Source organism: Anarrhichthys ocellatus, unplaced genomic scaffold (assembly GCF_004355925.1).
Source record: "Anarrhichthys ocellatus isolate YVR2014 unplaced genomic scaffold, GSC_Weel_1.0 scaffold29, whole genome shotgun sequence".
Taxonomy (NCBI): domain Eukaryota; kingdom Metazoa; phylum Chordata; class Actinopteri; order Perciformes; family Anarhichadidae; genus Anarrhichthys; species Anarrhichthys ocellatus.
The window spans coordinates 2,437,643-2,464,704 of record NW_022280059.1 but is presented as its reverse complement, the minus strand read 5'-3'; the positions used below and the strand labels follow the sequence as shown (position 1 = coordinate 2,464,704).

The 27,062-nt window shown below is 40.5% G+C and overlaps 1 protein-coding gene across 3 annotated transcripts in view; it reads left to right on the top strand.

Moving 5' to 3' along the window:
- Positions 1-26,289, top strand: part of LOC116392198 (cyclin-K-like) — a 35,458-nt gene extending 9,169 nt beyond the window's left edge. Inside the window, exons 2-5 of one of the 3 annotated variants that reach the window (XM_031863410.1) lie at positions 379-472; positions 6,431-6,532; positions 11,628-11,814; positions 23,703-23,752. In XM_031863410.1, coding sequence (XP_031719270.1) covers positions 379-472; positions 6,431-6,532; positions 11,628-11,771 — 340 coding nt within the window. In that variant the 3' untranslated portion in view covers positions 11,772-11,814; positions 23,703-23,752. Of the gene's footprint in view, positions 1-378; positions 473-6,430; positions 6,533-11,627; positions 11,815-23,702 lie in introns of all 3 variants that reach the window. The other 2 variants (XM_031863409.1, XM_031863411.1) reach the window with 2 other exon arrangements.
- The last annotated feature ends 773 nt before the right edge of the window (positions 26,290-27,062 follow it).

Sequence of the window (27,062 nt, the reverse complement as noted above, 5' to 3'; positions counted from 1 at the left end):
ACAGCGGGCAGGGTGTTTGTCCGAGCGGCGCCGTAGATGAGGCTCGATCCACCCTGAGGACTTGACTCTCACATGCCCTTCTCCCTGCCCCCCTATACTCCCTCCATCCCCATCTCCTCACCTCAGTGTCCAATTACAGCCCACTCTCATTAGCACAGTGTCTCTCCAGCGAGAGCCTTTGAAAGGGCAGGGGGGAAAGGCTGCTGCCGCCGCAACAAAGCCGCCAACACGAGATCTATCAAAATCCGAGGAGAGAGTGGAAAAAGGCAAGTGCAGGCAGGACTTCTCATTATAGAGTGCTGTGGACGGTGAGGGACGGAAGGAGTGGCGATCCCCGAATGTGCTGAGTGTCATGTTATCTTTTCGCTCTTTCAACAGGACCGACCTCCCACCCGCCCACAAGCCAGCCCCGCCTCCGCCCAAAAAGAAGAACAGCGACATGAAGGGACACTTGACATCCGATGACATCCAGGTAAGACTTCCTCCTCCTCTTCCTCCCCCTCTCCTCTTACTTGTGTTCTCTCTGGCTGATCTGACACAAAGTTTGAGAACTTTTTTCTCTCTCAAATCTCAGCCACATTTTTTTGAGTGAAACGTTGCCAATTAAAAAATAAATATATATTAATAAGTGCACAAAGACCAAGTTAAAACATGCACAATTATGTTCATAACTTTTTTGTCATAATATTTATAGCAGAGTTTTACTCTATATCACGTCATGATTGGTGTTCGAAAGGTATTTTGGGGAATCCAGGGAAATGCTTTTTTTCATATGTTGTAAACTATTTCTCATCTCACAAAGCTGGCGCTTGTCACAGAATTCCTTCGACAATCCGGTTGCAGTTAAATTAGCTAAGAGTGCTCCAATATCTAAATATGAGAAGGCCCCCTTCTCTGAGTGAAGCCAGTTACATGTAATCTAATTTCCAAACTAACAGTAATTAATTTCCCTGTTGATAACTAGAGTAATGGTAAGTGGGTCATCTTTGACACATAAATACTGACCTTTGTTCTGCATTGAACGTGTGCAGGTGACATTATTTCAGTCGGCCCCTGTGGTTCCTATTGAGTATATGCAGCATATGTCTGATATGAGACATGATCACTTCACGCTATATATTGTTATTTCATTCTATTGTATTTGGCCCTTATTAGATGAGTGGTATAGCTCATTAAGTACCACTCAAGTCTGATAAACAGCTTCATTTCACCGCAGTGTTTGTTTAGTTTTTATTTTTAATCTCCGAGATATGTATATTGGATATGAATGAGCAATTTTATTATTAGTCAGAGACAAACTGAAATGTCAACATCGGGTGGATTAGTGAGGAGAATCTACTCATATTAACTGTTTTCTCAGAACACTGATCCGAGGCAAAACACTCCACCACTGCAGAGACCCGTGTTCAATCCTCTGCAGTGCTTTGATGCACAGACACGCAGATAATAAAGCAATTGCTAGAGTTCCGTCCTGGAGGGTTACATGAAGCAAGCATCACTGTCGCCTTGTCCAAAAGTCCTGATACTACACATTCATTCTGGTTTGTAGTGTGTTCACAGCTGAATAGTGACAGAAATGAGTTTACCTGAAGCAGACACCATCTGTACTAAAAATACTGATATTTAGGAGTGTGCTCACTGCTTGTAAACATTCTAATTATTTGTGGAAGGTGTTGAAACAACTCTGGGAACACCTATGAATATTTAGAATAATTTAAATTAAATCATTGTAAAGTCACAGTTTGATTGCCTTTGCATGGCGGGTGTAGTAAATCATTTCCTGTTAGTGTTAAACACTAAAGTGTGTTGATTTCTTCCAAACTGCAAAAAGGAATGCTAATAAATATTACATTTGTATAATCTACACAATTAATACGTAGCATGGGACTCAGTTCATACTACCATACTATTTATTTTTGTCATAAAAGAGTTGTATTATCTCCCAATACATAGTGTGTCAAATGCAGTATGTCAAAAATACCAGGATGTGCTACTGCATCCGGTCGCATTTTTGCAGAATGCAAGCCAGCATGCTTTTCTGGCTATTCTGAGTTTAAAGTAGGAGCATTGCTTTTGCACCCGTCTACCTGCGTGCGCCACCACAGTGACTGAAGTGCAGCTTAAGCTGATGCACGCCTCTTGAATTGGGTCAAAAACATATTACCAAGCCCTTCTCTCGAAAATTTGGAACATCACTTCGATGGTCGTACCAACTCAGACTCCAGGTCTGTGTGATCAACTGTTTTTATGGAACCATATTCTTTTGTCAAGCTTGCATGAAAACACAATCTTTATATATTGCATCAGGCTATTTAAATAGCGCAGAATCAATACCATATAAATTATTTTATAGGTTTGGTACCAACTTCCCAGCTGGCTTGCTGTAGTTTTGTCCATATCACAAACAAACATGACACGAGAACATCACGCATGGGTCCGAAGAGGCCGTAGTGATCTTTCTCAGACCTTTAGCCAAAGACGGTGGTACAACATAATTGACGATTCCAAATTGGGGAGATAAAGGGGAAAAGAAGAGTTATTACGGCCGCGTTGACCACCGTGTATCAGGACTGCCGAACTTTTATATCCAACTTTATGAGACTCTTTATAGCTCCAAGGTCAAACACCTGGACATCTGGGCAGACAAGGTAATGAAGAGAGGGGAAAGTAACGTGCTCACCTCCCTGCACAGCTACTGCAGAGGAATACTTGGTGATTAGTGGACAGATGAGGCTGTAATAGACACTTTACAGGATTTAATGTGTTAAATTTTATGGCTGTAGTTGCTTTAAAGGAAGCTGTACGCTCAGCAAGCTTGCATCCGCAAAAATAAAAGTAAGCAAAAAGAAAGAGGTATAACAGCAGGTTCACGACACGATGGGTACCGCGCGCATGAATGCACAATGATCACTGATGCATTCACAATAAGCATCACCGTTATACAAGCGGGCATGTGCAGAACAAAATATGAACCGAGGCTCAGTATTTCAGGTTTCTCACTGTATGTGGCTCATTCTGCACAGCAGGTCGTGTCACAGCAACGGCTGCACCTTCAACATTCATTCGACACCTGTTTCAATGACGGAACAGTTTCAAAACGAGCCAAAAATACAATGTTGTTGAGGGGAAAAGCTGAGCGACGTCCTTAAATCATAGACCAGAAATTGCCTTCGCCTTCGTCCCTTCAGCTGGACGAGTTCCTGCCCCGAAACCTGTCAATCATCTCGGTGAGCTGCTTCTTTTAAAAAAGCACTGAGATAATCAGCAACCGTAGAGCCGCCGGGTAATTTGGTATAATAGCACTGTTGTATTTATTGTCTGCGATGTCCTTGAGCTGCTATACCAGACCGGCTTTGATCCATCATGCAAGAGAGTAGCTGTATCTTTCATAAGAAATCATTATCATAATGTGGGTATAAGAAATAACTTAGTTGTTTAAGATAAAGGAATAGCTATACCTGATTTATAAACTTATTCAATTTACCAAAAAAAGACTCAATATTCTTCCCTTTCTGTACTCTGATATGAGTGTTATTGCTCAGCCCTCAGTCCAAAACACCCCGGACAGCAATGAAAACCTTTTTTTAGGGGGGGGGGGGGGGGGGAGTTTGGATTACCAATAAAGGGCCTTGCAGACACAGACAGGTAATGGGTAATGCAGTATATCCTATTCTTGAAATTGGACTCTGACAAAAGTTGGATATCACAGCTTTATTTCAGGATGGGTTGCTAGGTGACCAGGCTGGCCTGGAGAAATTGGCAGCATTGTGGTTTTATCATTGCCCAATGCACAGAGCAGAGAACTGGCGGCGCAGCCAAAGTATCAACATCTGCGCTCGCTCCATCACAACACTCGCTGTGCGTTGCTGCGAGGTGGACTCCGAGAGCCAAGCAGACAACAGGCATCCAGGAGGCCGATGTCTTTATGCCTCGAAACTTTTACCCCCGGCTAATTGCATATGAGTTCTGGCGCTCGGCTCCCCGTTCGACCACTCAGCCATTAAATCCTTTGCTGTTTGATGTACAGTGATATTAATGGAAAAGCTTGACCTGGTGCGTATTGACTGAAATTCTTGCTATTTCTGAATGTTGGAAAAGTGGGGATCAAACAGCATGAGGCAGCCTTTTGATCCGTCAAGTTCCACAGCGCAGAGGTGTGGAGGAGAAACGCATTGTTCAACACCTATTATATGAATCTCACATTCATCGCGTTGATAACTTCATTGTTCTGGAAAACTTTGATTTGTCTCATTCACTTTCATTTCCTTCGATTGTTCACTGCCGCAGCGCTGACAAATGTTTAATGAAGGTTTTTTTTTAGTGTTGCCACTTAAAAATTAATAAATTCCATCATGGCGTGAAAGGTCTCTAGTACCTGTTGTTCTTTTAAGGCACCTTCCTGTCAGCTTTGCATTGTGTATTGTGATTATGACGGATCAATTAGAAGCACGCTGTGCGGAAATTTTTAAGCCGACGACCTGTTGAAGGAAAACTATAGAGGAGCACTTTGCCCCCCCCCCCCCCACTTCATGCGTTGCTTCCATTATGTGTCAGAAAACCTCACAGATGCACCTTGATTTTCAGAGCGAGAACCTTATATATGGTTTCTATGCTTCACAGTAGATGTACACAGTATATACAGCTCTGCTCTCTTCTAATACTAATGTAGAAATAGTGTCTTTAGCTGCTAGATGAATAGACATTTATTGACAACAATATGCAATGACCCCTTCATTATGAAATTCAAATAGTCCATAATATATCAACATGATCTTATCATGTATAATATTACCATCTTTAAAAATTATCCTCTGCAAATCTGATGTAGTATAAAGTTGACTTTGGGTGTCATTTTTGCTTTGAAGTCACAAGAAACGTTTAGACCTCCTGTCTTCCGTAATGTCCCACAATTTGAAAGCATTTTGAGTGAAATGGGAGCCTATGTATCTTTCATAAGCACATCGCTTAGTTTTGTACAGAGAGCACACAACGCACATTTGACGGATGAAAGAGTCTTTTTAAATGTAAAATTATCTGCAGTCCAGTTTTAAAATCCTCAAACACTGTGCAGATATTCCTCTGGAATATGACAAAGCCAAGGCACAGTTGCAGAAAAGCTCCATTCAAAGGCGTCTTTGCTGGTGGATGAATCCCAATTCCAACATTTTAGTTCAGAGGCATCAAACCTTTAAAGGAAACCTGCAAAGTAAACTGGGGTTTCACATCAAGACCGTCCAGTTTGTGATTGCAGTTAAAGAAACAGTTCACATTTTCATATTTTGGTTTCCCTGTAAAAAAGAAAGCAAGATATTATTTCACATATATTAACACATACTAATGCGAAAAGGTGGTTTCAAGGAGCTTTGTCCATATATTAACAACCTTTGTTTGCCAAGCTGTAATGAATCTGCAGCGAATCCGTTTTGTGATCGCATGTCACCTTCATGTGTGGATTCAATTCCCTGCGGTTCTTTCCCTGAGCGGCGGTGCAGCACAGCCAGCTCCTGCAGCCTCACATTTCTGCCCCACTATTTCAGAAGTTTGCATCATACCTTTTGTGTGATATCGAAGCGATTAATTTGGCAAAAATAACTTTTGATGCTCATGTAGAGTTCAGAGGAGCGACTTAAGTTCAAACTGCTGTCAACTTGTGTTCCTTGTCAGATTTCCCGTCTCGTTTCTGTTCATTACCGGTGGGAAAAAAAATGCAAGCAAATGAAATAAAAAACTTTGAACATAATATTCTGCTGCTGGAGTGTTGTGGCTCTGAAGTAAAGTGTGTGCAGCAAAGGTGGTTGTTTTCAGCGATGGGCTAATAGAGAGGCAAAGTCCCGCCTCTTCCACCATGGGACCTTATTTGGGAATAAATATGTAGGGTAGTCAATGTTGAGAGACAAATCATTATTTGATCCCGTTTGAATTTGCCAATAATTACACATCTGATGTTTGTCATTTTAAAAGATGATTTTTCACACCCAAAAGTCCTACTAAGCGACGATGCCTGCATGTTTCATACCAGGATGTACACACCAACAAGGGGGGGCCTTGCTCATTCTTTTGCTTCCCGGCTGACAAAAAGAGTCGCTGTTTAAAACACATCAGGCAAAGTAAAGTTATTTATGTGCATAGATATTACTGTTACCTAGCCAGCTACCACGCCAAGGTAACGGCCTTGTTGTTGTTCCACACAAAACTAAATGGTGCTATGCCAAACTGTGACTTTGTTGATGTGCAAAATCATCTTTTAAATTGACAAACATCACATGTGTAATTCATGGAACCGTTCAGACGGACAGGGCAGGACTTCCCCTCCCTGTAGCAAGTCCAACCTGGCTGAGGATTGTGGAGCAGGCCCAGCATTAACTGGTTGACCCGCCTGCTTTGTGGGACCTCGTTGTGAGTCTTGCTGAGCTCTCGGTGTTTCCCATAGGTTGTTCATCTCGACAAGGACGAGGAAATGCAGAAGCTTCCTCTTCAGCCTCCTTATTACGACATGGCGCCCTCCGAGTCGACCCCCTTCACTGATAAGCCGGTGAGTAGCGATGCCACGGGCGGGTTTCAAAGGAGCTTCTCCATGAAGGGGTCACCCACAGCCGCCGCCCCGCGGGCCAGTGGTAATTACTGGTGAAAGGGCGTGCTCTCTGTGCCATTATGCTCGGCGGTGTTTTGAGAAATTGATTTGCAAATGAAATGCAGTGCTGTGATGCTTCCTGAATGCCACTGAGGATCTCTCACGTAGCTGCTTGTCTGGTGTTGCTGACCAGTAAACCCAGTGGGTGCTTTGACTAAGCTCATGTCATCATTTATATCAGCACTCACCTTCTATCTAAACCTGGGCCAGTCGACATCCTTTCTCTCTCTCTCTCTCTCTCTCTCTCTCTCTCTCTCTCTCTCTTTGGACTATTTCATGTTCTGACCCCAACACTCATCGCCTGCTCTGCCCTTCCGCCTCACCTCCCAATCCACCTCCTCTAATCCCTCGTAATTACTCCTGTGTTTGCATGGCAACCGCACGCCGATAAATTGCAGTGAGATGCTCTACAGTATCTCATGGCCCCGTGAGTGTTAACTGTTGACTGTGAAGTATTTGTCAGGTTGTATCAGATGCCTCTGCTAACTGTGGTGAGCCTCCCTCAGTGGCACAGATGCTTGAGTGTTTTTTTTTGCTATGGCCTGAGACTCAGCTTTGAGTTAAAGAAAATAAAACTCTTTTAGACTTTTGGACAATGTGCAAACGCGTGCGTGTTGTGAAAAAAAACATCCTTCCAGCTTGCTGTAGCAGCATCGTACAGTCAACGTACATCAAACTATCAAACCTGCATCACGTAGGCAAGAAGTGTCATGTTTCCTGTTAAAACAAACACCTGCTATTGTTGTAGACGGGAAAGTGCAACTTCCAAGAAGATAGTGTGCAGAAACTAATGACAATAACGTGGGTGTTAACCTGGTTACAGCCCTTTGGAATCAACACCTTGCACCCCAGAATACACTGTAAAATCTCTAGATCAGTTTAATGACATCCGCTCATCTTTCATTAGCCAGTCGGTGTAATTAGATACATTTGTCAGTTTATAGTCAAATCAACTTAGAATTTCTAAATCAAACATTTAAAACCATTTCAGTTACAACCACGAGTCCAAGACTGTTTTTTTTTCTCTATTGTCAACATACTGTATATCATGAAAAGACAAATAAAACTGACCAAGCACAGTTTTGTTTGTGTTCCTCTCATTGTTGTCCAAAAGCTATCACCGTCCTGCTGCCATGAATACTCACTACAGTCATTCCCAAAAACTGAGTCGGGATCCACAGGGGGGTTGCAGGAGATGTTATTATGGTGGACAATATAAATTTGCCTTGATTGTCCTATTGTTCAAGAGAATGTAAGGTGATGCGGAAATAGCAGTAAAGATGGTCAGGAACGTTCATTTAATTAAGCACAAACACCACCCACATGTATTCATCCACTGCTGAAAATAGTCCCGAACAAAATTCCCTCTATTTAATTCTCTTTCAACAGCTTAAGCTTATAAACTTTAGTTTTTTTAACAGGCGGCAACCTCTGATTCTGAAAAGTGCCAATACAGAAGTGCCTAAAACCTGCATTCTGTCTACTGACCAGCAGGGGGCGATTCCTCTGGTTGCAAAAATACGTCTGGTTGTATAGAAGTCTATGAGAAAAGGACCCTACTTCTCACTTGATTTATTAGGTTTTCTTCAATAGAGCATGATGTTCATTTAGTAAATTATTGTCCCATTTAGAATAAAATATAAAGCAGGCTTTGCCAGAGTCAAGGTTTCAAAATCATAGTCCACAAACCAATGCGTGCCATCGCTGTGTCCACTTCTTAAATACAGTCTATGGCTTTTAAACTATATATTTGTGACCTACATTAAATATTTAGTGTACGTCTTCAGTAGGAACCAATCAGCTTGGAGCTGAGATCCACATACACTGTAAGTCTGAGAGTATTGAGAGACGTACCAACACAGTGCTGGTTTTGGTCTTTTAATGGGATATTTTGACGATAAGAAAATATAGACTTTCAAAATCCTTCTCCTTTTAAGTTTATCAAAGTTATTATCTTAAGTTATGTCAGTTTTACATATGAACTAGCGATCGGAGGAGCGAACCAACTGTTTAGTCAATTGAACTTACAAGGCAGCCTGGCCGTTCAGGTTTTTAAGTTGAATTAAATGGCGTTTGTTACAGTGTATGATTGACATTGCAGTGAATGGTGTGTTTCATCTTTTTCTGAAATACTGCATGGTCTGTTAAATAACTGTATGCTGATTTCAATAAAGGTTTATTTTCTTCAAGAAACTGGTACAAACAACTCCAGCTAAATGTCCTCCTAAACATCACCCAAGTTAAAGTTGGTCGACTACATGCGCTGTGTTTCCCTGTCAGCAAAGCTTTTTGATATTCCGACTGTGCATTTATAGTGTGCTTTTTAAATCACTCATCTTGTCTCAAACCAAATTTTGCAGGGATAACTCAATTACCATCAAGGTTTTTCCCCCTGATGAATTGATAGTTTAATGTCCTTGAATAACTAAACTATCATCTTCAATTCAATACTCAAAGGAAACGGATGTTGAGTTCTGATAATCCTTTGATGCAGAGAAAACGTTTTTTTTTTCTTAGATTTATTTCTTATCTCTGATAACATTCCACTTAAATTGAAGTTCAGGGCTGCTCTTAAGATGAACAGGGTATCAGTGAGGTTTTCACAACACTATTTGTGAGAGACATGCGTTGACTGCTGAGTGTTACTAATGATGATTCTCTAGCAGCAAAACACTATCTGCCAATTTTGAATTGCGATGTGGCTATAATTTTCCCCCTGATTGCACTCTGGTCATGACAAATATTCCAGATATTTAAATAGGACGCGAGTGCAGAGTGTGAGTGGTGGGGAAATATGCAATGGTGGAGAGATTGCACAGTAGATTCCAATTGTTAATGTTAAATTCTGTAAAAGCTGCAGTCGTTTCTTTGTAATTCCTTCTCAGGTGGAAGTAAAAAACACTGTTGCAATCCATGATATTTAGGTAGATACAGGACAGCTGACGTCTCTGCTTTGCATTCACTTCACATAGCTCTCTTTTGCTCCATTGATTTCATTACCAGGAACAAGCAGACAGACTAAAAGGAGAGACACTACCATTTGATCCAATCACTGACTTTCTCATGCAGTTGTTTTTTTACTCTCAGAATAGAAGAGAAAACAGAGCAAAGTAGACTCTGGAGTGTTTTCCCCTCAAAAATATTATCTTTTGATTCTTGCCATCATTCATTTGCAATTCTAGTTTGTTGCCAGTGCAGTCTGTCTCCCATTTGTCCGGCTCTGTGCTGAAAGAACCCCTTTGTCTTGCTTTTCATTAAAGGATGTCAGTCCGTGACCGTTTGAGCATCCATCGTTAACATAATGGAATAATGTTATTCCTAATGAATAAACACAGAATAAATGATTACTTTTTAAAGCTGGATTGTATAAGATGTAGCCACATATTCAAACCACAAATTCAACCAATCTGCTGAAACTCTTGTGAGCTGGTCAAAACACCTTAGCTATCTTATAACGGTCTCGTGTGGCTTAGGCCACATGATGGCCACATGATGTTTACGATATGATGTTTACGTGAGGCTACATGATGTTTACGATATGATGTTTACGTGAGGCCACATGATGTTTACGATATGATGTTTACGTGAGGCCACATGATGTTTACGATATGATGTTTACGTGAGGCCACATGATGTTTACGTTAAACATCTGTGATTTAATGTGACACCAACCAGGGATTGTACGCTCCATGCATGCCTTGATTTCTTTAGTGGATTAAATTCAAAGTGGCAGAAACAAGAAAGTAATCCGCACCTTTGTCTCGTCCTGCCTGCGGCCAGGAGACCACCGTTAGTTCATAACTCCAGATTATATGAGTATAGGCGTAGCCCTCTAAGAGCTGTCACTATTGCATGGGCAGTTGTAAAGTTTTTGATGTTTTAAACTAAAATTCTGGCCCTGAAATCAAAACCTTGTGTGCTTCAATATTGTCCTGGTACCTTGTTGTCTATTTCATTTTGTCTTTCAAGCCCCTGTTAACATTTCCCGTTTTACATGATGCATTACAATGCGTTTTGTATGCATATGCTTGTCAGTGAGTGTCTAAATTCATCATCATTTGTAGATTTGTATTGACCCAGTGTCTTTGAGTGTCCTTTTTAGAGCAGAAGACAACCATCTGAGAGGTATTTGTGGAATTGGATAAACAGCGCTGAAAGCTGTCATTGTCATTTATTGATTACCCCATTAAGATCATTTACTCAATCATCCACTTGGACAATTGCTTATTGAGTCCATCAGTTGCTCAATCATCTGTGTATCTGATGCTGGTTAAGTGAAGGTCTTCTCCTGTGTTTACATTCACGCTGATATTCCAGTTTTTTCCAGCATTTCCCAGAATGTGCTTGCATTTGCTGCACAATAACTGTGGTTAAAGCCATAATCAGTGAATTCATGCGGTGATCAGAACACAAAATTACTGTAGTTACACAGTTCTAGTATTTTTCTGAAAGATTGTGTGGGCATGCATTGACCATAGTCCAAGCATAGCAGCACACGCCCAGTGTGCTTTTGGTTTTGTTTGATTACAGTGATTGTTTGTGTTTGAATCTGGTTTTAATGCCCATCAACTCCAAGCATTGCATTATTTCTGAGAAATGCGCACACGAGCAACAGAATTATAAAAACGCATCTGAAATAAACACATTGTTACTGAAGACAAGCATCTTTCTGTTGCACATGCAAACACTTGTATTAAACGATTTGTTTTTGGATCTCTTATCATTATGTGCATGTAAACAAATTCTGAGTCCTTCCTCATCTCTAACCTTTTTATTTATGGTCTTATATTAATTTCTGTCTCCATCTGTTTGTCGACTTGTCACATTAAGTCTTAATCTGACATTTTATTTATGTATTCCATGCTTTCGCATTTGCTTTCCTCTCTTAACACCACTGCTCACAAACTCTCTCTCTCTCTCCCTCTCTCTCTCTCTCTCTCTCTCTCGTTTTTGGCTGCCTCACTCTTCACACACCTTTCGCCTCTCTTGTCTCCAGAACTCTGGCCACAAGGAGTGCGATGTCCAGTATGCGGAGCTGGATACTGCAGCTTTGGCCTCTTCTCCCAACCCACGAAGCTCTGCTCACACTGGCCCTGGGGACCTTGTCGAGTATGCAACCATCCAGCCTAGCTCACACTAGCGCATGCCATTATAGGCCTTTCCCCTCAGACTTTGGCCTCAAGGTACACAGACTGATGCACCCCTTCCCCTCGTCCATTCCCTTTCTCACACACACTGTCCTCCCTTCATATGCTCCACATGGTTCCCTTGTCTCCCCCTCCTCTTGAGTCTCCACCGTCTTATGATTTCCTCGCCGCTGCTCTGCAGAGTTTGATTGAGGCGGGGGTATTTTCAGGCTCTACAACACAGACTCAATGATGCCTAAATCCAGCCTGCTCATTATTGTGAGCCATAGATGTGGTTTAATATTTTCAGAAAATACCATTTAAAACACTTCATCATCTTGTCTTTCAGTCTTTGCATGCATGACTCTGCCGAGATAGTGTCTGTAAGCATTTAACATTCCCTACTAATGTCAATGATACGGCCCATTTAGCTGCATGAGTCTTTTGCATGAGCATCTTAGAGGCATGCGCTCTCCATGCAATCGCATTTGTAGACAGTGGTTCGGGATGTTCATGATTTGTGTTACGCTGATTCTTAACAACAATCACGCTGCATAATATTGAAGGTATCTCATGTAAAATATTTTTTTCCCCTGAACAGGCGCAAACAAAATGTATTTCATTGTCTTTCAAGTGATTATGCCACACTTGACAACCCTGATTGGTGCAAAAGCGGGGCAAAGCAGAGCCCTCATCTACAAGACGCTGCACTGATGTCTCATCTGAAGGAGAGAAATCCTTCCATCACACACTAACACAGTCCCCTGCGCCACTTGAACTCATCATTATAGATATACAGAAAAGTGGGATGTAATAAGACCCAAAACTGTCATGCTGGTACTGTTTGGAGTGGTTTCTATGGCAATACCTAAGGCAGGTGATTTTACGGGCCATTCAGGAGGCCTTCTTGAAGCAATTGTTGAGACATGCTGAGGCGCACCGCAAAATGCGTGTTATTGGAATACTGAATTGGCTATTCTCTCCCCATTTCGAAACAATTTCCTCCCAGGGTGTAGATGTACAATACATTATTGCCCACAAAGCCTTAAAAAGTCAAATCCCTATCTGGAATGAGTTGTTTGTCTTTTTAAAAATCTGAGTGTGATATACCGCCGTGTATAGAAAAGACAGAAGAACACATTCTTACCCTTTGTCATCTTAAACTGCAGCTCCAGATGGCAACAGTACACTTTGTAGCCAGAAATCACGAGGTTTGCGATGTCAGTAAACATGCTTATCAACCCAGCAACTCGGTGACGCTTACACCAATAGAAACCAGAGGCAATAGACCAGTGAGTCCAGCTCTCTCCGGACAAAGAGACAGTTTGTATCCTCCTGAGTTTTAATTATTTGCTTTGTGATGATTGCTTGAACCATTGTGAAAACAATGATGAATTAGCAATTCCTCAGTGGACCACTATGGACTCATACTGTATGTAACAGTCAGTTCAATTAAAAATTCTTATCTGTTGTTGTCAACAAGCTTCTCTGTCCGTTATTGGACACCTAAACAAACGCTCCCTGCGAGTACACAGCAAGCTCGGTACAGAAGTGATCGGGGAGTGACCGCAACATACTTTCCCCACAACTCTGTCTCATGAAAATTATGCTTACGTATTACTTATTTATTTTCCCAGTTAAAAAACAAAGAAAAGAAAAAACACATATTCCTATACCTTTTTGTACACCACAGTAGTAGTCTGCCGAGTAGTCGCGAGGTCCATGTGGATAGCAGGCATACAAAGTCCCTCAAAAAGGTGCAACATACGAGATTTGGAGCATTTCAATTGCCTCTCACAGCTCTCAACATGGCTAAGGCGAGCCAGCAGCTCACACCGCTAAAAGTGCTAACAGTGCGATTGTGCTGACAGAGCTAACAGTGTTTACCTGAGAGGGAACGTAAGGGTGGGTGCTACTTTTCCGTGACAGCGCTGTCGGACGGGACGGCACGGCAGAGAGCTAAACGGTGGGCCACACTACATGCATGAACATACCCTAAAAGCATGCGCGTCCGGCCCGACATTACTCCACTATGTCTTTTCTGCAGTAATAATGTTCAGAGTGTTAAATACAGCTACTTTATCACTGCCTCTATACAGAATTCAGAGCAGATTGAGGGATTGCCTCCTCACACCGCCCAACATGAACATGGCAACTAGCTGCTTACTAAACAATGGTCACAGTGGTGACAAAGACAGAAATGTTTACCTGAGGAGGAACCAGAGGGCGTGCGTTCCGCCTTCGCGACAACGTCTTGGGTGGGGATGCCGTTATCAGCGGTACCTAGCCGTATAAGCGCAGTGCAGAGTGGTGGCCATTAGCTGGCCAGTGCGGCACACAAAGAGAGACTCACATGTACACGCGGCCGGACCAGCAACGTTAACTAAGCACAGAGAAGCTCGGAACATATCACACAGAGAGGGAGAGCAACTGAATCACTCTACTATATCTTTACATAGCAAATAGTAATTTGCTAAATTAACGCGGAAAGATTGTGTTTTTGGTTGAGTGCTGACAGATTAAACCCGTCAAGTCTTAAGCTTCAAGTCACTGTTGAAATTTCCCTAACCATATCCAAGTGCTGCTAGTAGCTATATACGCATTAAAAATGCATCATCCTTATTTGCAAAGAAACTGCAGGGGAAACAAAATACATCAATTAATAACATATTTTCATTACGTTAGAAGAAAACAGACTTACATTCCATTCTATGGGAACACTTTAGCAAATTGGTATTACATGAATGTAATTTCAATGAGAAAGGGTTGCTCCCCGCAACCATACACCCCGCACAGCTTCAGATTTCAAGTATTTGCCATGTGCACAACACTAACAGAGCAGCAGTCTTTGGCGATAGAATTCTTGCAGTAGTTCTCAGGCCGCCTCCAACAAGGCTCATTAAATATGTATAAAAATACTTTAACTGACAATCTGATGACATACAGTATACAACATGATATAATATACATTTGCGGTCGACAGGTGTACAGTGATTGCAGAGTATGTGCTTCTGCACGTCAGAGTCTGCTGGGTGGAAACAGGAAAAGTAGTGGCAAATGTATGTTGCAGTATAGAACACCATGAGGAGCATTGACAGCTGAAATAGAGTCCATGGAGTATATTGTTAAGCAAGGAGACAATCTCATGTTTGTCTATTTAGTGAACTCAGGTTTGCCTGAATAAGCTTGCAGAATTTTAATATGTATTTTCAACAATAACTTTATCTAAATAAAAAATCACCAAGATATCAACATGTAAAATACTGAATATTGTCTTTTTTAGAGCCTGGACTGTGTTATTAATTTTATAGATTTATTTAGGCTTCCATAGAAGTTAATAGAACTGTTCAGGAGTGTGACTACTGATTAGACAAACAGAGCATCGTGCTATTGGTTAAGCTACCGTGTTCTACCGTTGGCACGCAGCATCTTAGCCAATGGCATACTAGCAGTTAGTGATGAGTTCAACCCAAAAGTGGATGTTATCATAAGGATGGCAGCCTTCTTGAATAGAGCTCCTAATTTATAATTACAATGCCCTTATTAAAGGAGTTTTATCATTTTTTTGCCTATATGGATTGTATAATGTTGTTAATGTTGATATGGCACATTGATTTACAAGAATATTTAAAAATGGCACTTCAGCAATGATAGCCTTAACTCCGCCATGCAAATTAGCAGGTTTAATTATTCTTGCATACATACAAAACTTTAATACAAAACCATGTGCATACAGTCCATATTAACATCCCAGACTTATCTTTGGTATTAAATCTTTGGCAGCTGCATGTGGAAGGAAGCTCCTCAAACTCTCCCAAAAATATTCACGCTAAATCATAATTTATTCTGGCTTTGGGTCTTCAAAAAATCCCATTACAATATCTTCAGTTTTTGTGAAAGAAGGGTAAAAGTAGACTGTGTCTTCAGAGCCTTTTTTCAAAATATCAGAATGTTTTTAGGACATTACTAAAACAGGTAAAAGTGAATTAGAGCAAGAGATATTATTTACGTTTACGGGCAGTTTTTAAACCTGTTTAAGATATATTAAACGTTGTTGGCTTTGAATAGTGATAAAATAGTAAAATAATGATAATGTCTTTCAACAAGCATGCAAGGCATTATCTAAGACATTGCACGTGTAAATCTGCATTGTAAAAAAAAAGTAAAATGTCTTATATATATGTATACTGTAAAAATACTTGTTTTGCCCCAAGACAGGACACAAGGAATGTGTTAAATCGGATCTGCAAACATGTTTACGGTCCTGAGACAAATGAATGAATATTGATTCAATTCTTATGGCGGCTTTCACAATGTGTTCAGTCAGCAGCTCTATGGTTGATGGTATACTGTAACAGTCCTCCGGGGGATTGCCTGTTGACATTCCCGGTTTGTGATAAGGCATTAAACCTCGCCTTAGCTGGCTCCAGTCATGAGGTTACAGCATTCAATAAAATCCGTGTTTGCTGAGGCAAAGACTGAACTACTAGTTCATATCCTGGGTGACAAAATCCTCATTATATTCTTTTGACAAGAGTAAAGGCTCTTAAGTTCACCTTTGGCCAGTGACTTAAATCTACCCACTGTTAATCACAGCCTGATTGCATTTCCCTCGCATCCGTTTGCTTTGACAGAGTTATTACATTATCAGATATGAAAACTTATTTGGGCCGTACTTCGCCCAAGGTTATGCTATCTGCTCAACATATACTGCTGCTTAAAAATGATTTCAAGGTGAGCCAGATTTCATTTAGATTAACCCCCAGTGTTAAATTTATGCATTTGAGAATGTTCTTCTTCTTGTCTTCTTTCGCTTCACATTCATACAAAGGTGGAAATAAATCCCAAAGCTATTATTTCATTGGAGAAGAGGAAGTCTGACCTGACAGAAAGTGAAACAGGGGCAAAACTGACCTGGAACCAGCTCTGTAATGGGTTGCTGATTCTTCGATGTTGGGCCTTGACTCATATCTTGACCAGATTTTTTATATATATATATACATATATATATATATATATATATATATATATAAACACCTTTGCCACTCACCATTCAACAGCATAGCTAGCCACAGGTGTTGCGTTAAAACAATAAGACAACCTCTCCAGATCACACGAAGTGAAAGCACCTGCAGCCTTCTGTTGCATTTTGCTCTTTGAATAATTGTTGAATCTTCACAGAAGGCTTTTAAAGTTGCCGTCCTCTCTGTTCTCGCTGTGTAAGCAGCTGGGCAAGCTGAATGGACGTGCTGAAGCTTGTCTAGTGTTTGATTCCTTGGCAGAATGAACAGCATGACTGAAGACAGACAAGCTAGTAGAATGGTATCAAACGGAAGTCATCTGTCTATTTTGGGTAGACCTTTCTGTTTTCATATTTGCACCTTTTTCATTTCCTGTTACTGTTTTTGTTTATTAGGTGGAAACAGACTTGGGAAGAACACAAGATGCTGTCTTCTTTCATTGTTTTTTAAGACCTTTTTGAGCGGACACACAAGAGCATGTGAGGAAAAGCCGCAAAGGCAGGCAGACTGAGGTATTCATTCATTTGCATAACATTATGCTCTGCTCCCCAATGGAAATGAATGGAAATAGATTCACAATATCACTGGATGGAAATAGGATTGCACATAACGCATAAGAAACTCTGGATCAATGGTGATCAATTGTCATAGATACTGTGCAGCAGTCTTTGAAGGGAAGCAAGTGGATTTTTCCTTTACAACAGCTTCCTAAGTGCAAAGATCGAAACACAGTCACTCAGCTACAAGAATTTTGAATGTAGTCATCAAGCTGAAAGGTATAGTGACAATAGTGATATTCAGATACCACAGAACATGTTCTCAACAAAAAGCAACTTTCAGCTAAAAACATACACTCGGTGTAGATTTAAAAGAGGAAATGCAATGATGGTTTCTTTTATGATATACTAATGGAAGGGGGAGAACTTCACATAACAAAACAGAGTCGATCTATCATCCGCCAACAACACATGTTGCTCTTTAAAAATGCATGTTTTTCTTTTTACAGAATGGTAATGTAATGAATGTTACATTATCCAGGTCCATCAAATAAAGTACAAGGTGGACAAAAGAAGTGGACTTAAAATGAATTATGACAATTTGTAAAGAAGAGGTGACGTCAAACACCAGGCTCCAGGACACAATGTCAACTCATAACATCCTGTAAACTAAGGGGAAAGCTCCAGATGTTGTTTAACACTAGACAGAAGCAGATGTTGCATCTGCTTCTGTCTAGTGTTAAACAACAGGAAATAATTAGCATGAGAGCTGTCGAGTTACCAGTCGATGTTCTCAATCAACTTCCGTAGTCGCTTGGGTTTACATTCAGTTTTTCGGTGTTTGAACCCGGCAGCGGCCACGAGTCACTGTGTCTGCTGAGACACTGCTTAAGGTTTTTCTCTGAACAGAGGGCTCGATCACTCGCTGCTCTTCAGGGCTTTTGGTTTTTCACTTTGCGTGCCGCAGAAGTCTGCAGATAGGCCATTACTCTAAATCATCGAAATGCTTGGCCCGCTGCTCAGAGTTTGATGTTGAAACTTTTGGAAAGGCTTAAGACACAGAAGTAGACATATTCAGCTTATTCTGCTCTAGATCACCCTAAGGCGACATAGTATGCAGTCATAAAGAAAATGTATTGATTACCCAAAGTTAGGGTCAAACACCAAGCGTATGGGGGCATCTGATTGGAATGAAATGAATAAAAGCAGATTTTGTGTCATAAGCCAAAGAATGCAAAACACAAACAGGCTGAACTTTTTTAAAAGTTACAGACCGTAATTTAGGCCAAGTATGTGGTTGTAGAAATGTAAAGCCTCTTTGTGTAGGCTTTAACTCCGATGCCCTCAGTGGCGGAATAAACAACAATGGCTAAAAGCAATGCCCACATGGTTTTCAGTCTGACAGCAGGCTGTTGTTTGTGAGTCTTCTTTATTGTGGAAAAGTACTTGATGAACCGCAATCACATCAATGTAAAGCTGAGTGTGGGTGTGCTGTCAGTGTAGCAGAAAGTTTTGCTCGCAGCAGGTATAGAAATATGTGATTCTCTGCAGCTCAGAGTGCACCGTGGTGCCTCCTGGAAATGCATTTGACATTATCCACTTTACTTCATTGATGAAAGGAAACCAACTTATAATAAATACCCCCAGCGACCCGCAGTTTTAGCCACGTCAATTTGATACATATAGGCTAGAGCAGGTGCTTGTCTTACGAGCATAATATATTCATTATCATGAAGTGAACAAATAACAAAACAAACTTTCCGTAGAAAGTCAGTTTGTTTGTTGGATATATCTGTCTGTTGCTAACTACAATATTCATTTTTCTGTAGTAGAAATTATGTCTCTCCAAGATGTCAACCGCTCTGGAACAAAAACAAAAACAAACTTTTATAACCGTGGTGCCCCATGCACTTTTTTTTAACATTTTGGGAAATACACTTATTTGCTTTCTTCCCAAGAGTTAGATGATAAAAGCGACACCCCTCTCTTATCTGTCCTGTAAATATACGGCTACAGCTAGCAGCAGCCTCTTAGCTTAGCTTAGCATAAGACCAGAAACAGGAAAATCACCTCACTTACACGGTTGAAAAATATACAAAATCTTCCTACCATTGCATTTAAAGATAATTTAGAATAAAAAAGCTATGCACAGAAAACCTATTTTTCCTCTTTGTTTTTTGTAACGATTAAACAAAGGAGACATAATGTATTAAACCCTGAGATTCAAAGGTCCTGGTTGGCAGATTAGTTTACTGCTAAGAGCCAGGCTAGCTGTTTCCCTCTGTTTCCAGTCTTTGTGCTAAGCTAAGCTAAGCCCACCGGCTGCTGGCTCCAGCTTCATACATGACAAACAGAAACTCTCGGCAAGAAAGCCAGTTAGTCCAAAATTGTCAAACTATTGCTTTAAACAATCAAACACCCAGACTTGATTCATAGTTTTCACTGGTCTGAGAGCAGTTTAGTTGACTGTATTTTTCTTCACAATGGCACTTTATCCCTAACATGTTCGTCAGACTTTTATCCAAAGCAGTTTGCTTAAGTTTCAGGACTGAATCACAAATGTATTGAGACAAACCAGTAAGTTGGAAAAAAAGGAACCTGCTCCTCAACTGTTGGTTTTAATTTTGCTTGAAACCACCAAGGTCTTCTCAGCAAGCAAAGAAATGAATAACCTGACAAAGTAAAAAAGTTTTCTTCAGCTGCTTGAAGGTCCCTGATACCGACCTGAAGCAAATAAGCTTTGCAGACGCTTTTGTCTCCAGCATGTGTGTCAGGAGGAGTTTACTTGCATGTCTTCTGCTGTGAAAACACCAATTCACCTTCACACACGATCGCCGTTCGCTCACCCTGTTGTCTTCCAGACATCCACTGTGCTTACCTCGCCATTCATCCCTCACTATATGTCTTTTCAAATTAGAGCGTATTGTTTCAGACGTATCGCTTAGAGTACGTGTCGTTAATATTGAGGGCCAGTGTATTAAATGAAGGCAGCATTTCAGTTGAGACGAAATCATTTGAGCTTTGCTCATAAGTTACAAGCTTTGTTTTTTTTATGGCCTGCTTTTTAAAATCCCTCGTTTTATTCCACAAGTTTTACCCATTAAATCATGATTCATATTTGTGTTGTGACGATTTCATTGTGTACGGTTAATATTCACATTTTGAATAGGCAGATTTTGTAGGCAGATTTAAGTCTGTTTGTGGTTTTGTTGCCCCGCCAAAACGCTTTCAGAGTTGGGATCATCGTTTTCGTAGATGTAGAGATGCTTGAGGAATATTCGTAAGTTGCATTTTCACTCTCATCTATTGTTTTTGTTTTGCATGTCATTTCATTATCATTTCATTATCATGTATTTATCCTTTTCCTTTGAAGACAACACAAACACATTCAAGGAATTCCTTAAAAATAATTGCTGTTTAAAGCTGCTTAGGTCCTTGTGGCCACCAGGGTACACACTAGCAATGTCAAAACAACATATTGTTCTTATTTTGTTTAATGCACCACGCAAGTTTATTCTCTTGCAGTGACTTTAACTTGTGGGAGATTCGATTCTGATCAAAGTTGACCCAAAACATTGTTTGGTAGACCCTACAAAAAAGAGCAACAATAACTGAAATCAACACATAAAACAGTTTTGTCTTAAGGCACAATATTCATATTTGTGCAGATCAAGATTTGGTGGTGATTTCATATCCTGCTAGGGTTGTGATTTATATAAAATACAAAATATAAATATAATTGGAACGAGCAGGTAGTTTTCTGGAGAGCGGAGTCAGCACAAATTTAATAGCAAAATACAATTGTGGTGTTTGGAACTTGACTCTCCGTCCACCCAAAACAATTTTAACTGAGTGAAGGCATCTGTGTCAGGAAGTATTTATTAATCCAAGCAGTACATGTCCTCAAACAGTGGGACGTATGATTGCCTTTTCTTTCAGTGCATTTAATCTATGTGCACTCACAAAGCCAAACACAGTTTTGCATTCCTCATCCGGTGCCAGTACCTTGATTAAAAACTTGAGCAGCCAGCACTGAATGATACAAAATAAATACATGAACCTCTGCACTTTTCTACAGAGTTATTGACTCTAACTCAGAACTCCAAGTCACAGCTTGGGAACCAAATTCCAGGTTTACACAAGGACATCAGCGTGATGGCTGACATGCTCAAGGATGCCCCATTAATGCTCTTTAAGCCTTTATAAACCTCCAAGTAGCAATTGGAAGCATTCTGTTTTGACTTCTAATACACTAACATTCAGACAATGGATGCGTCAAAGAACATGATGTGCAGCAGAATGCTGGCTCCAGTCCTTATGGTTAAATTGTATATTGGCAGGAAAGAAAACAAGTACATTTAGCAAAGTCTGCTGTTCAAGAGCGTCTCACAATCCTGTCTGGATGTTTGATATTCAATCAAGTAATGATAATTACAGGGAAGCATTACTTTATCAAATCATGTAAACAGCTGAAAGCTAGTAAAACAGCTATTTTACTTTTAACGGGGGGAGTTCTACTCAGCCTGTAAAAACAGCTGTGTAATGTCGTCTGTGGCTCTGGAGTGAGCATGAGGTAGCATGAGAAGACGTGGGGGTTATTTGCCAGACAGGGAGCATCAATTAAGAGATGCTTTTGAGTTGCATTATGGGAATTGTAGGATCCAGTATTTACTTATTAGGGACTCAAAGTCATCGCCTCAGTAGTTTCCATCTTTTTTAAAAATCTGTCTCGTGTGAGTCCACCAAAGTAAATGCTAAATTGCTGGGGTGCCCCTTTAATTAGACACAGTTTTACTCCATCTACTGACAGTGCTGACATCACTGTAGGCATGCAAGTGTAACCAAACTGAATGTGATAATTTAAATCAGGTCAGTTGGACAAATACAGGCAACTGATTAAAGCAATTTTTTTACAACATCTGTTGAAACATCCAGATGCAAATCGAGATGAAAGGGCTGATTTGATGCATGATAATGACCCAGAACCCAAACTAAACACCTCCACTATTTTCTGTATTTGTATCCAACCCCTTTCACCGCTGTGGAGCCACAATAGCAGAAACCCAGCTGGCCTAAAGCAGTTTGCACCACCGTCTGAGTTTGCACCTTTCTGATTCATGGAAATAGGGCCTGTGTTAGTGTTAGTGGCCAGTAATGCACATATGGCATATTAAATGCCACATCTGGTATTGTAAAGAACTGCTGCTCCTACAATTTCCCTTTACTGTGAATATAAAAGTAAAAATGTGTTATAGAAATACAGCATTTTTTTACAACCTGACAAGTCAACACAGATAATAGCAGGAGGACAGACAAAACAATATTAGTTGAGGAACTCAAAACAGTATAAAAAAGCATGAATACAGTAGATAATAGTTAATCCAGCCCCCTACAGAACAATATTACTGAAATTTGACTTTTATACTATAATACAAATTGTGTTTCTAATGTCTGATGAGTAAACCATTTGTTATCCTCACTGGTTAAGGGGCGAATTCACAAAGAATGGATTGCAGCCGCTGATAGCACCATGAATTGTGTGTCATTTGCAACCCCTATCTGCCCCATCTCAAAGCCCTATTCACAAGTTATTGCACAAATGATATTACTGTGCAAACACTCCCATAGAGTTTTGCAAGTGAGTGCAATTTCCCTTTGTTTTGCGTCTAATTGTAATTACCCATGTGGCAAATTGTAAATGTGCTTGAGGTCAATGCGTCGGTTGTGAGGGGGAGAGTCAGCCTGAGCCAGAAGACCCGACAGCCGAGACGATCCGGGCCTTTTTTTTTTTTTAATACCAGGCTCGGGTGGGAGTCGGGCTCATTTAACTCACGAGGCACTGCAGCGTAACTAAACAACAATTAGAACAATTAAATCTCAGTTTTTGCCCTCATGTATTTAAAAAAATTACATGTACATTCATTTATTTTTCACGACACAACTGTCATTGCATCTCTTCCCTGCATTCCACAATATCTTAGTGTGAGTGGACACCTTTTATGCACTTCAGTTACCACCAACCCTCTCAAGAAGCTACTAATTTCTCTGTAGCTCCGTGTGGCTATTAGTGCTGATCTTTGTGAATTGGACTGTCTTTGCAATGAGGCTCATTTGCATTGAAAGGGGCCAATTTTTGCACTAAATGTCTGCATATTACCTCATTTAAATATGTGAAAGTAGCACAGGAGCAGCGGGGACATTTCACCCTTTTGCGGGTGCTTTGAGAAATACACGGTTTCTCGGCACAGGTTCAGTGGTCGCACAATCCTCTGGTGAATTCGCCCCTCACTGTTCTGCTGTGCACTGCAATGTACTGGTGTGATGACGCTCCACTGCGAGGTTCAGTCAACTTTTCTTCAGATAAAGGAAACCCCCTGTGACCCTGCAGTGTTGTCTTCTCTCCTCTTCTTTTGTCTCCTCCTCGCAGGACTCAGGGATGCGTCCAGAAGAGCTGTTGAACCCGGCTGAATACATGAGCTACCAGCGAGTCTGCAACATGGAACCCTTCCCCGAGTCTCAGCCCGCTCCGACCTTCCCACCCACTACTTTCTTGCCTCAGCACCCCTACGCGCAGCACCCACCCAACGAGCCCACGTACTCCAACACGAGCTTCCCCGCCCCCGGCCCCGGAGCCCCGTTCACGTTCCCCAAGGAGCAATCCGTGTGACACAACACGTGCAACTCCCGGGTCTGCAAGAGGCGGCGTGATAGTGCCGCAAACGCTTCATGGGGAACGAAGCTCCACTGAACGGATGTGCATCCACTCCCACCTCGCTTCTGTGTGTTCTGAAAGCTTAAAACGCGTGAAAATAATTTCTAGCTCTGAATCCCCCAGTGTATTGTGCACCGCTTGCTCCACTGAGGCTGTCTGTAGGAACCCACTCACCTGTGTGATGTTAGCTAAACCACCAACTGCCCTCTCCCACCACCCTTCTCCCCTCTCGAGTGCCCACTCATCCTGTTTGTTTCTGATTGCTTCCTCACCTTTTGGATATTTTGCTTTTTTGCTAATCGTCTAAACAGTGTACAGAACATTGTATCACTCAGAATGCATTTTTTTTTTTTTGTCTTTCTTATTTATTTTTATTTTTTTACATTTCCCACAGTGGTAGTGACCTTTTATAGCAACGTGCTTCTTTTGTTTGTTTTCTGTTTGTCTGTCAATCATATGCTTGCTTCTTTGAAAGTCATGTACTGTATGTGTGATCGAGTGTGTTCTGGTGAAAAAAACAAACAAATTCCATTTGATTTGTAAAGCTAATTATCAATCTATAATGACATGGACCCCTTTAATGACAATTAATGACAGGGTTGTTACGTGAAGATGTGAATTGGCAGTCTCAACTGAATCCTCCATTACTTTTCATAATGGCTTTGCTGTTATGGATTTTGACTGGATATTTCGGACTTTTGGAAGCGAATGTTATCCTCATTAGCTATGAAGAAAAAAAGGGCTTGAGATCAAACAGTATCTACTTTCTTCTATTTCTCCATGTATTATTATCCATCCATCCAAGGTATTATTATTATTATTATTATTATTATCAGATAACAGTAGTTGCCAAAGACATATAGTTTCATTCATTTTTTGTCCGTTTGCTCTCACGCCAGCGTTTACATGAAAACTACCTTGTTCGATGGGAAATAAATATAGTTGATTGGCAACGTGCTACACTTTCCCAGTTTACATCATTCGTTTGCCATATGCTGTATTTTTCCATATCTGTATGTGACGACCTGAGTTCCTCACGGAGGTTGGTTTGAGGTCCTTTGCGTTGTCGGCCCTTCCTGTTTGTGAAGAGTTATCAACCGACAGGAGTTGTTCTTAATGCAGGTGCAATAGGCGAAGACAATCACATACTTGGGTTGTCCTGGGGAAAGAAAAGAAAACAGTTAACATAGGTCTACTCGTACCTAAAGGGAAAACTTTTTCCAAGGACAGCCCACACGTTAAAACAAATATCTTTTTGAATATGATTTGTACTAATATAGCCTGAAGAGTTTCAAATCAGTCGAAGAAACACTGAAGAGAAAAGCTTGCTACTGTATTTTTTTATAGAATGCTTAGTTATATACGATAGCACTGCACTTATTTTCAGAGTCCATGTTACACTGTGACTGTTCATTTCGAACCATATATAAGCTAATGTGCTTGATGAGCCAATTTCTGGATACTGCCTCCTACACACCAGCCCTCTAGACACAGCAAATTTGCATAAACTGAAAGTTCACTTCTTTTTTTTGCCATGTCAAATGTAGGTTTGGAAAAAAAAAATAATGGAAAGAAAATACTTTGTGTTTGTGCTCAATGTGAAAAAAAAAAAAATCCTTGAGGTGTTGAAGGTTATTTAGTGTTTACTCTTAATGGTGGTTAATGGGATAGAGTAAAACTTGTGAGACTTTCTCCCGTGCTCACCTTGTTGTCTTGCGATGGCTCGATATGTGTGCTAGCATTTAGTTTAAGCAGTGGTCTCTGGTTCAACCCGCTGAAGGAGTTTGATATTGCTGTACCTGCTGTGTGATAAAACACTGAAAACACTACTTTGTCTTTTTGTGACACATTTACTATTCATGAAATCCTTCCTTTTCATAATTATTATTATCATTATTATTATGTGTAAGTGCTACTACTTGCTAAAAAGGATGCTGACAATAGCATTTACATGTATTCATTTTCACTGTTGAATCCTTATGTTTTCAGTCACATGTCATTACTTCTAGTGTCCTGATGATAATTGCCATGTTTGTTTTCACCCTTGTTTTGTAAGACTGTAACATTTAGTTTTTATTTTTTTAAACATAAGCATATATAAAGACCTACAGCACATTTCTTTTTGACATTTATTGTATATTTGTCAAAGGATAATACCTGAATAAGTATTAGGGTAATGAGCTGTTTTTTTTTTGCTGAGATAATGAAAAGATGTTTTTTTTTATTTGTTTGATGTAAATATTAACAATGTATCTGATGTGTGAAAAAAATCAAGTCATGCAGTTTAACATTAAACTTCACAAACAACCCATGTTATAGTTGTTGTATTTCTATTGTCAACGCATTTGTACATGTCTCATACTTTGTTTAAAGCTGCAGTCATTTATTTCTTTTATGGCCACTTGGGGGCAGCAGAACAAGCTAAAAACACAACATTAAAAATGTCACCTTAAAGTTGATATGGCTAACATGTTAGCAAACAGTTGCCTATACACATCCAGCAGACACAGAGCAAAAAACATTCATTTGGAGTTGTGTTTCTGTCCACAAGATGAATGTAAGTCCAATGTTCACTCTCACTTAAGCTTTGTTTAGGACTCCACCAACCACTGTGGGAAATGTCTTGCTCTTTAGTTGCTAAATGCTCCACTATGTTCCCCAGCTAGTTGCTAACTCTGTGTGTCAGCTGCTGGAAATGAGGTAGATGAGAGTTATTGGGCTGGAGAACCAAAGACAACGAGCTACAATGGGCTAATAACCTCACTAGGATTAAGGGGAAGAGTGAAGTTGGTGATATTTCTTTGCTAGGAGAACAATGCGATCGCTCACGCGTGTCACTGCATGCCTCCATGAGTGAGTATGCACATTTGTGTCTGTCCACAGCTAATATCACATTCTGCTGCAGCAAACTGCATAATATTTGGGCACCCTTCATATTTACATAGGGAGCAGGGCCTCAATATTTGGTATGCTGTGTTTCTACAGTAGCCTCGTATGGACAAACCAAACACTGGCTCTAGTGAGAGCCTTTTGCTTTTTTTTATGTACCGGAAGTCCACAGTTTTACAACACGCT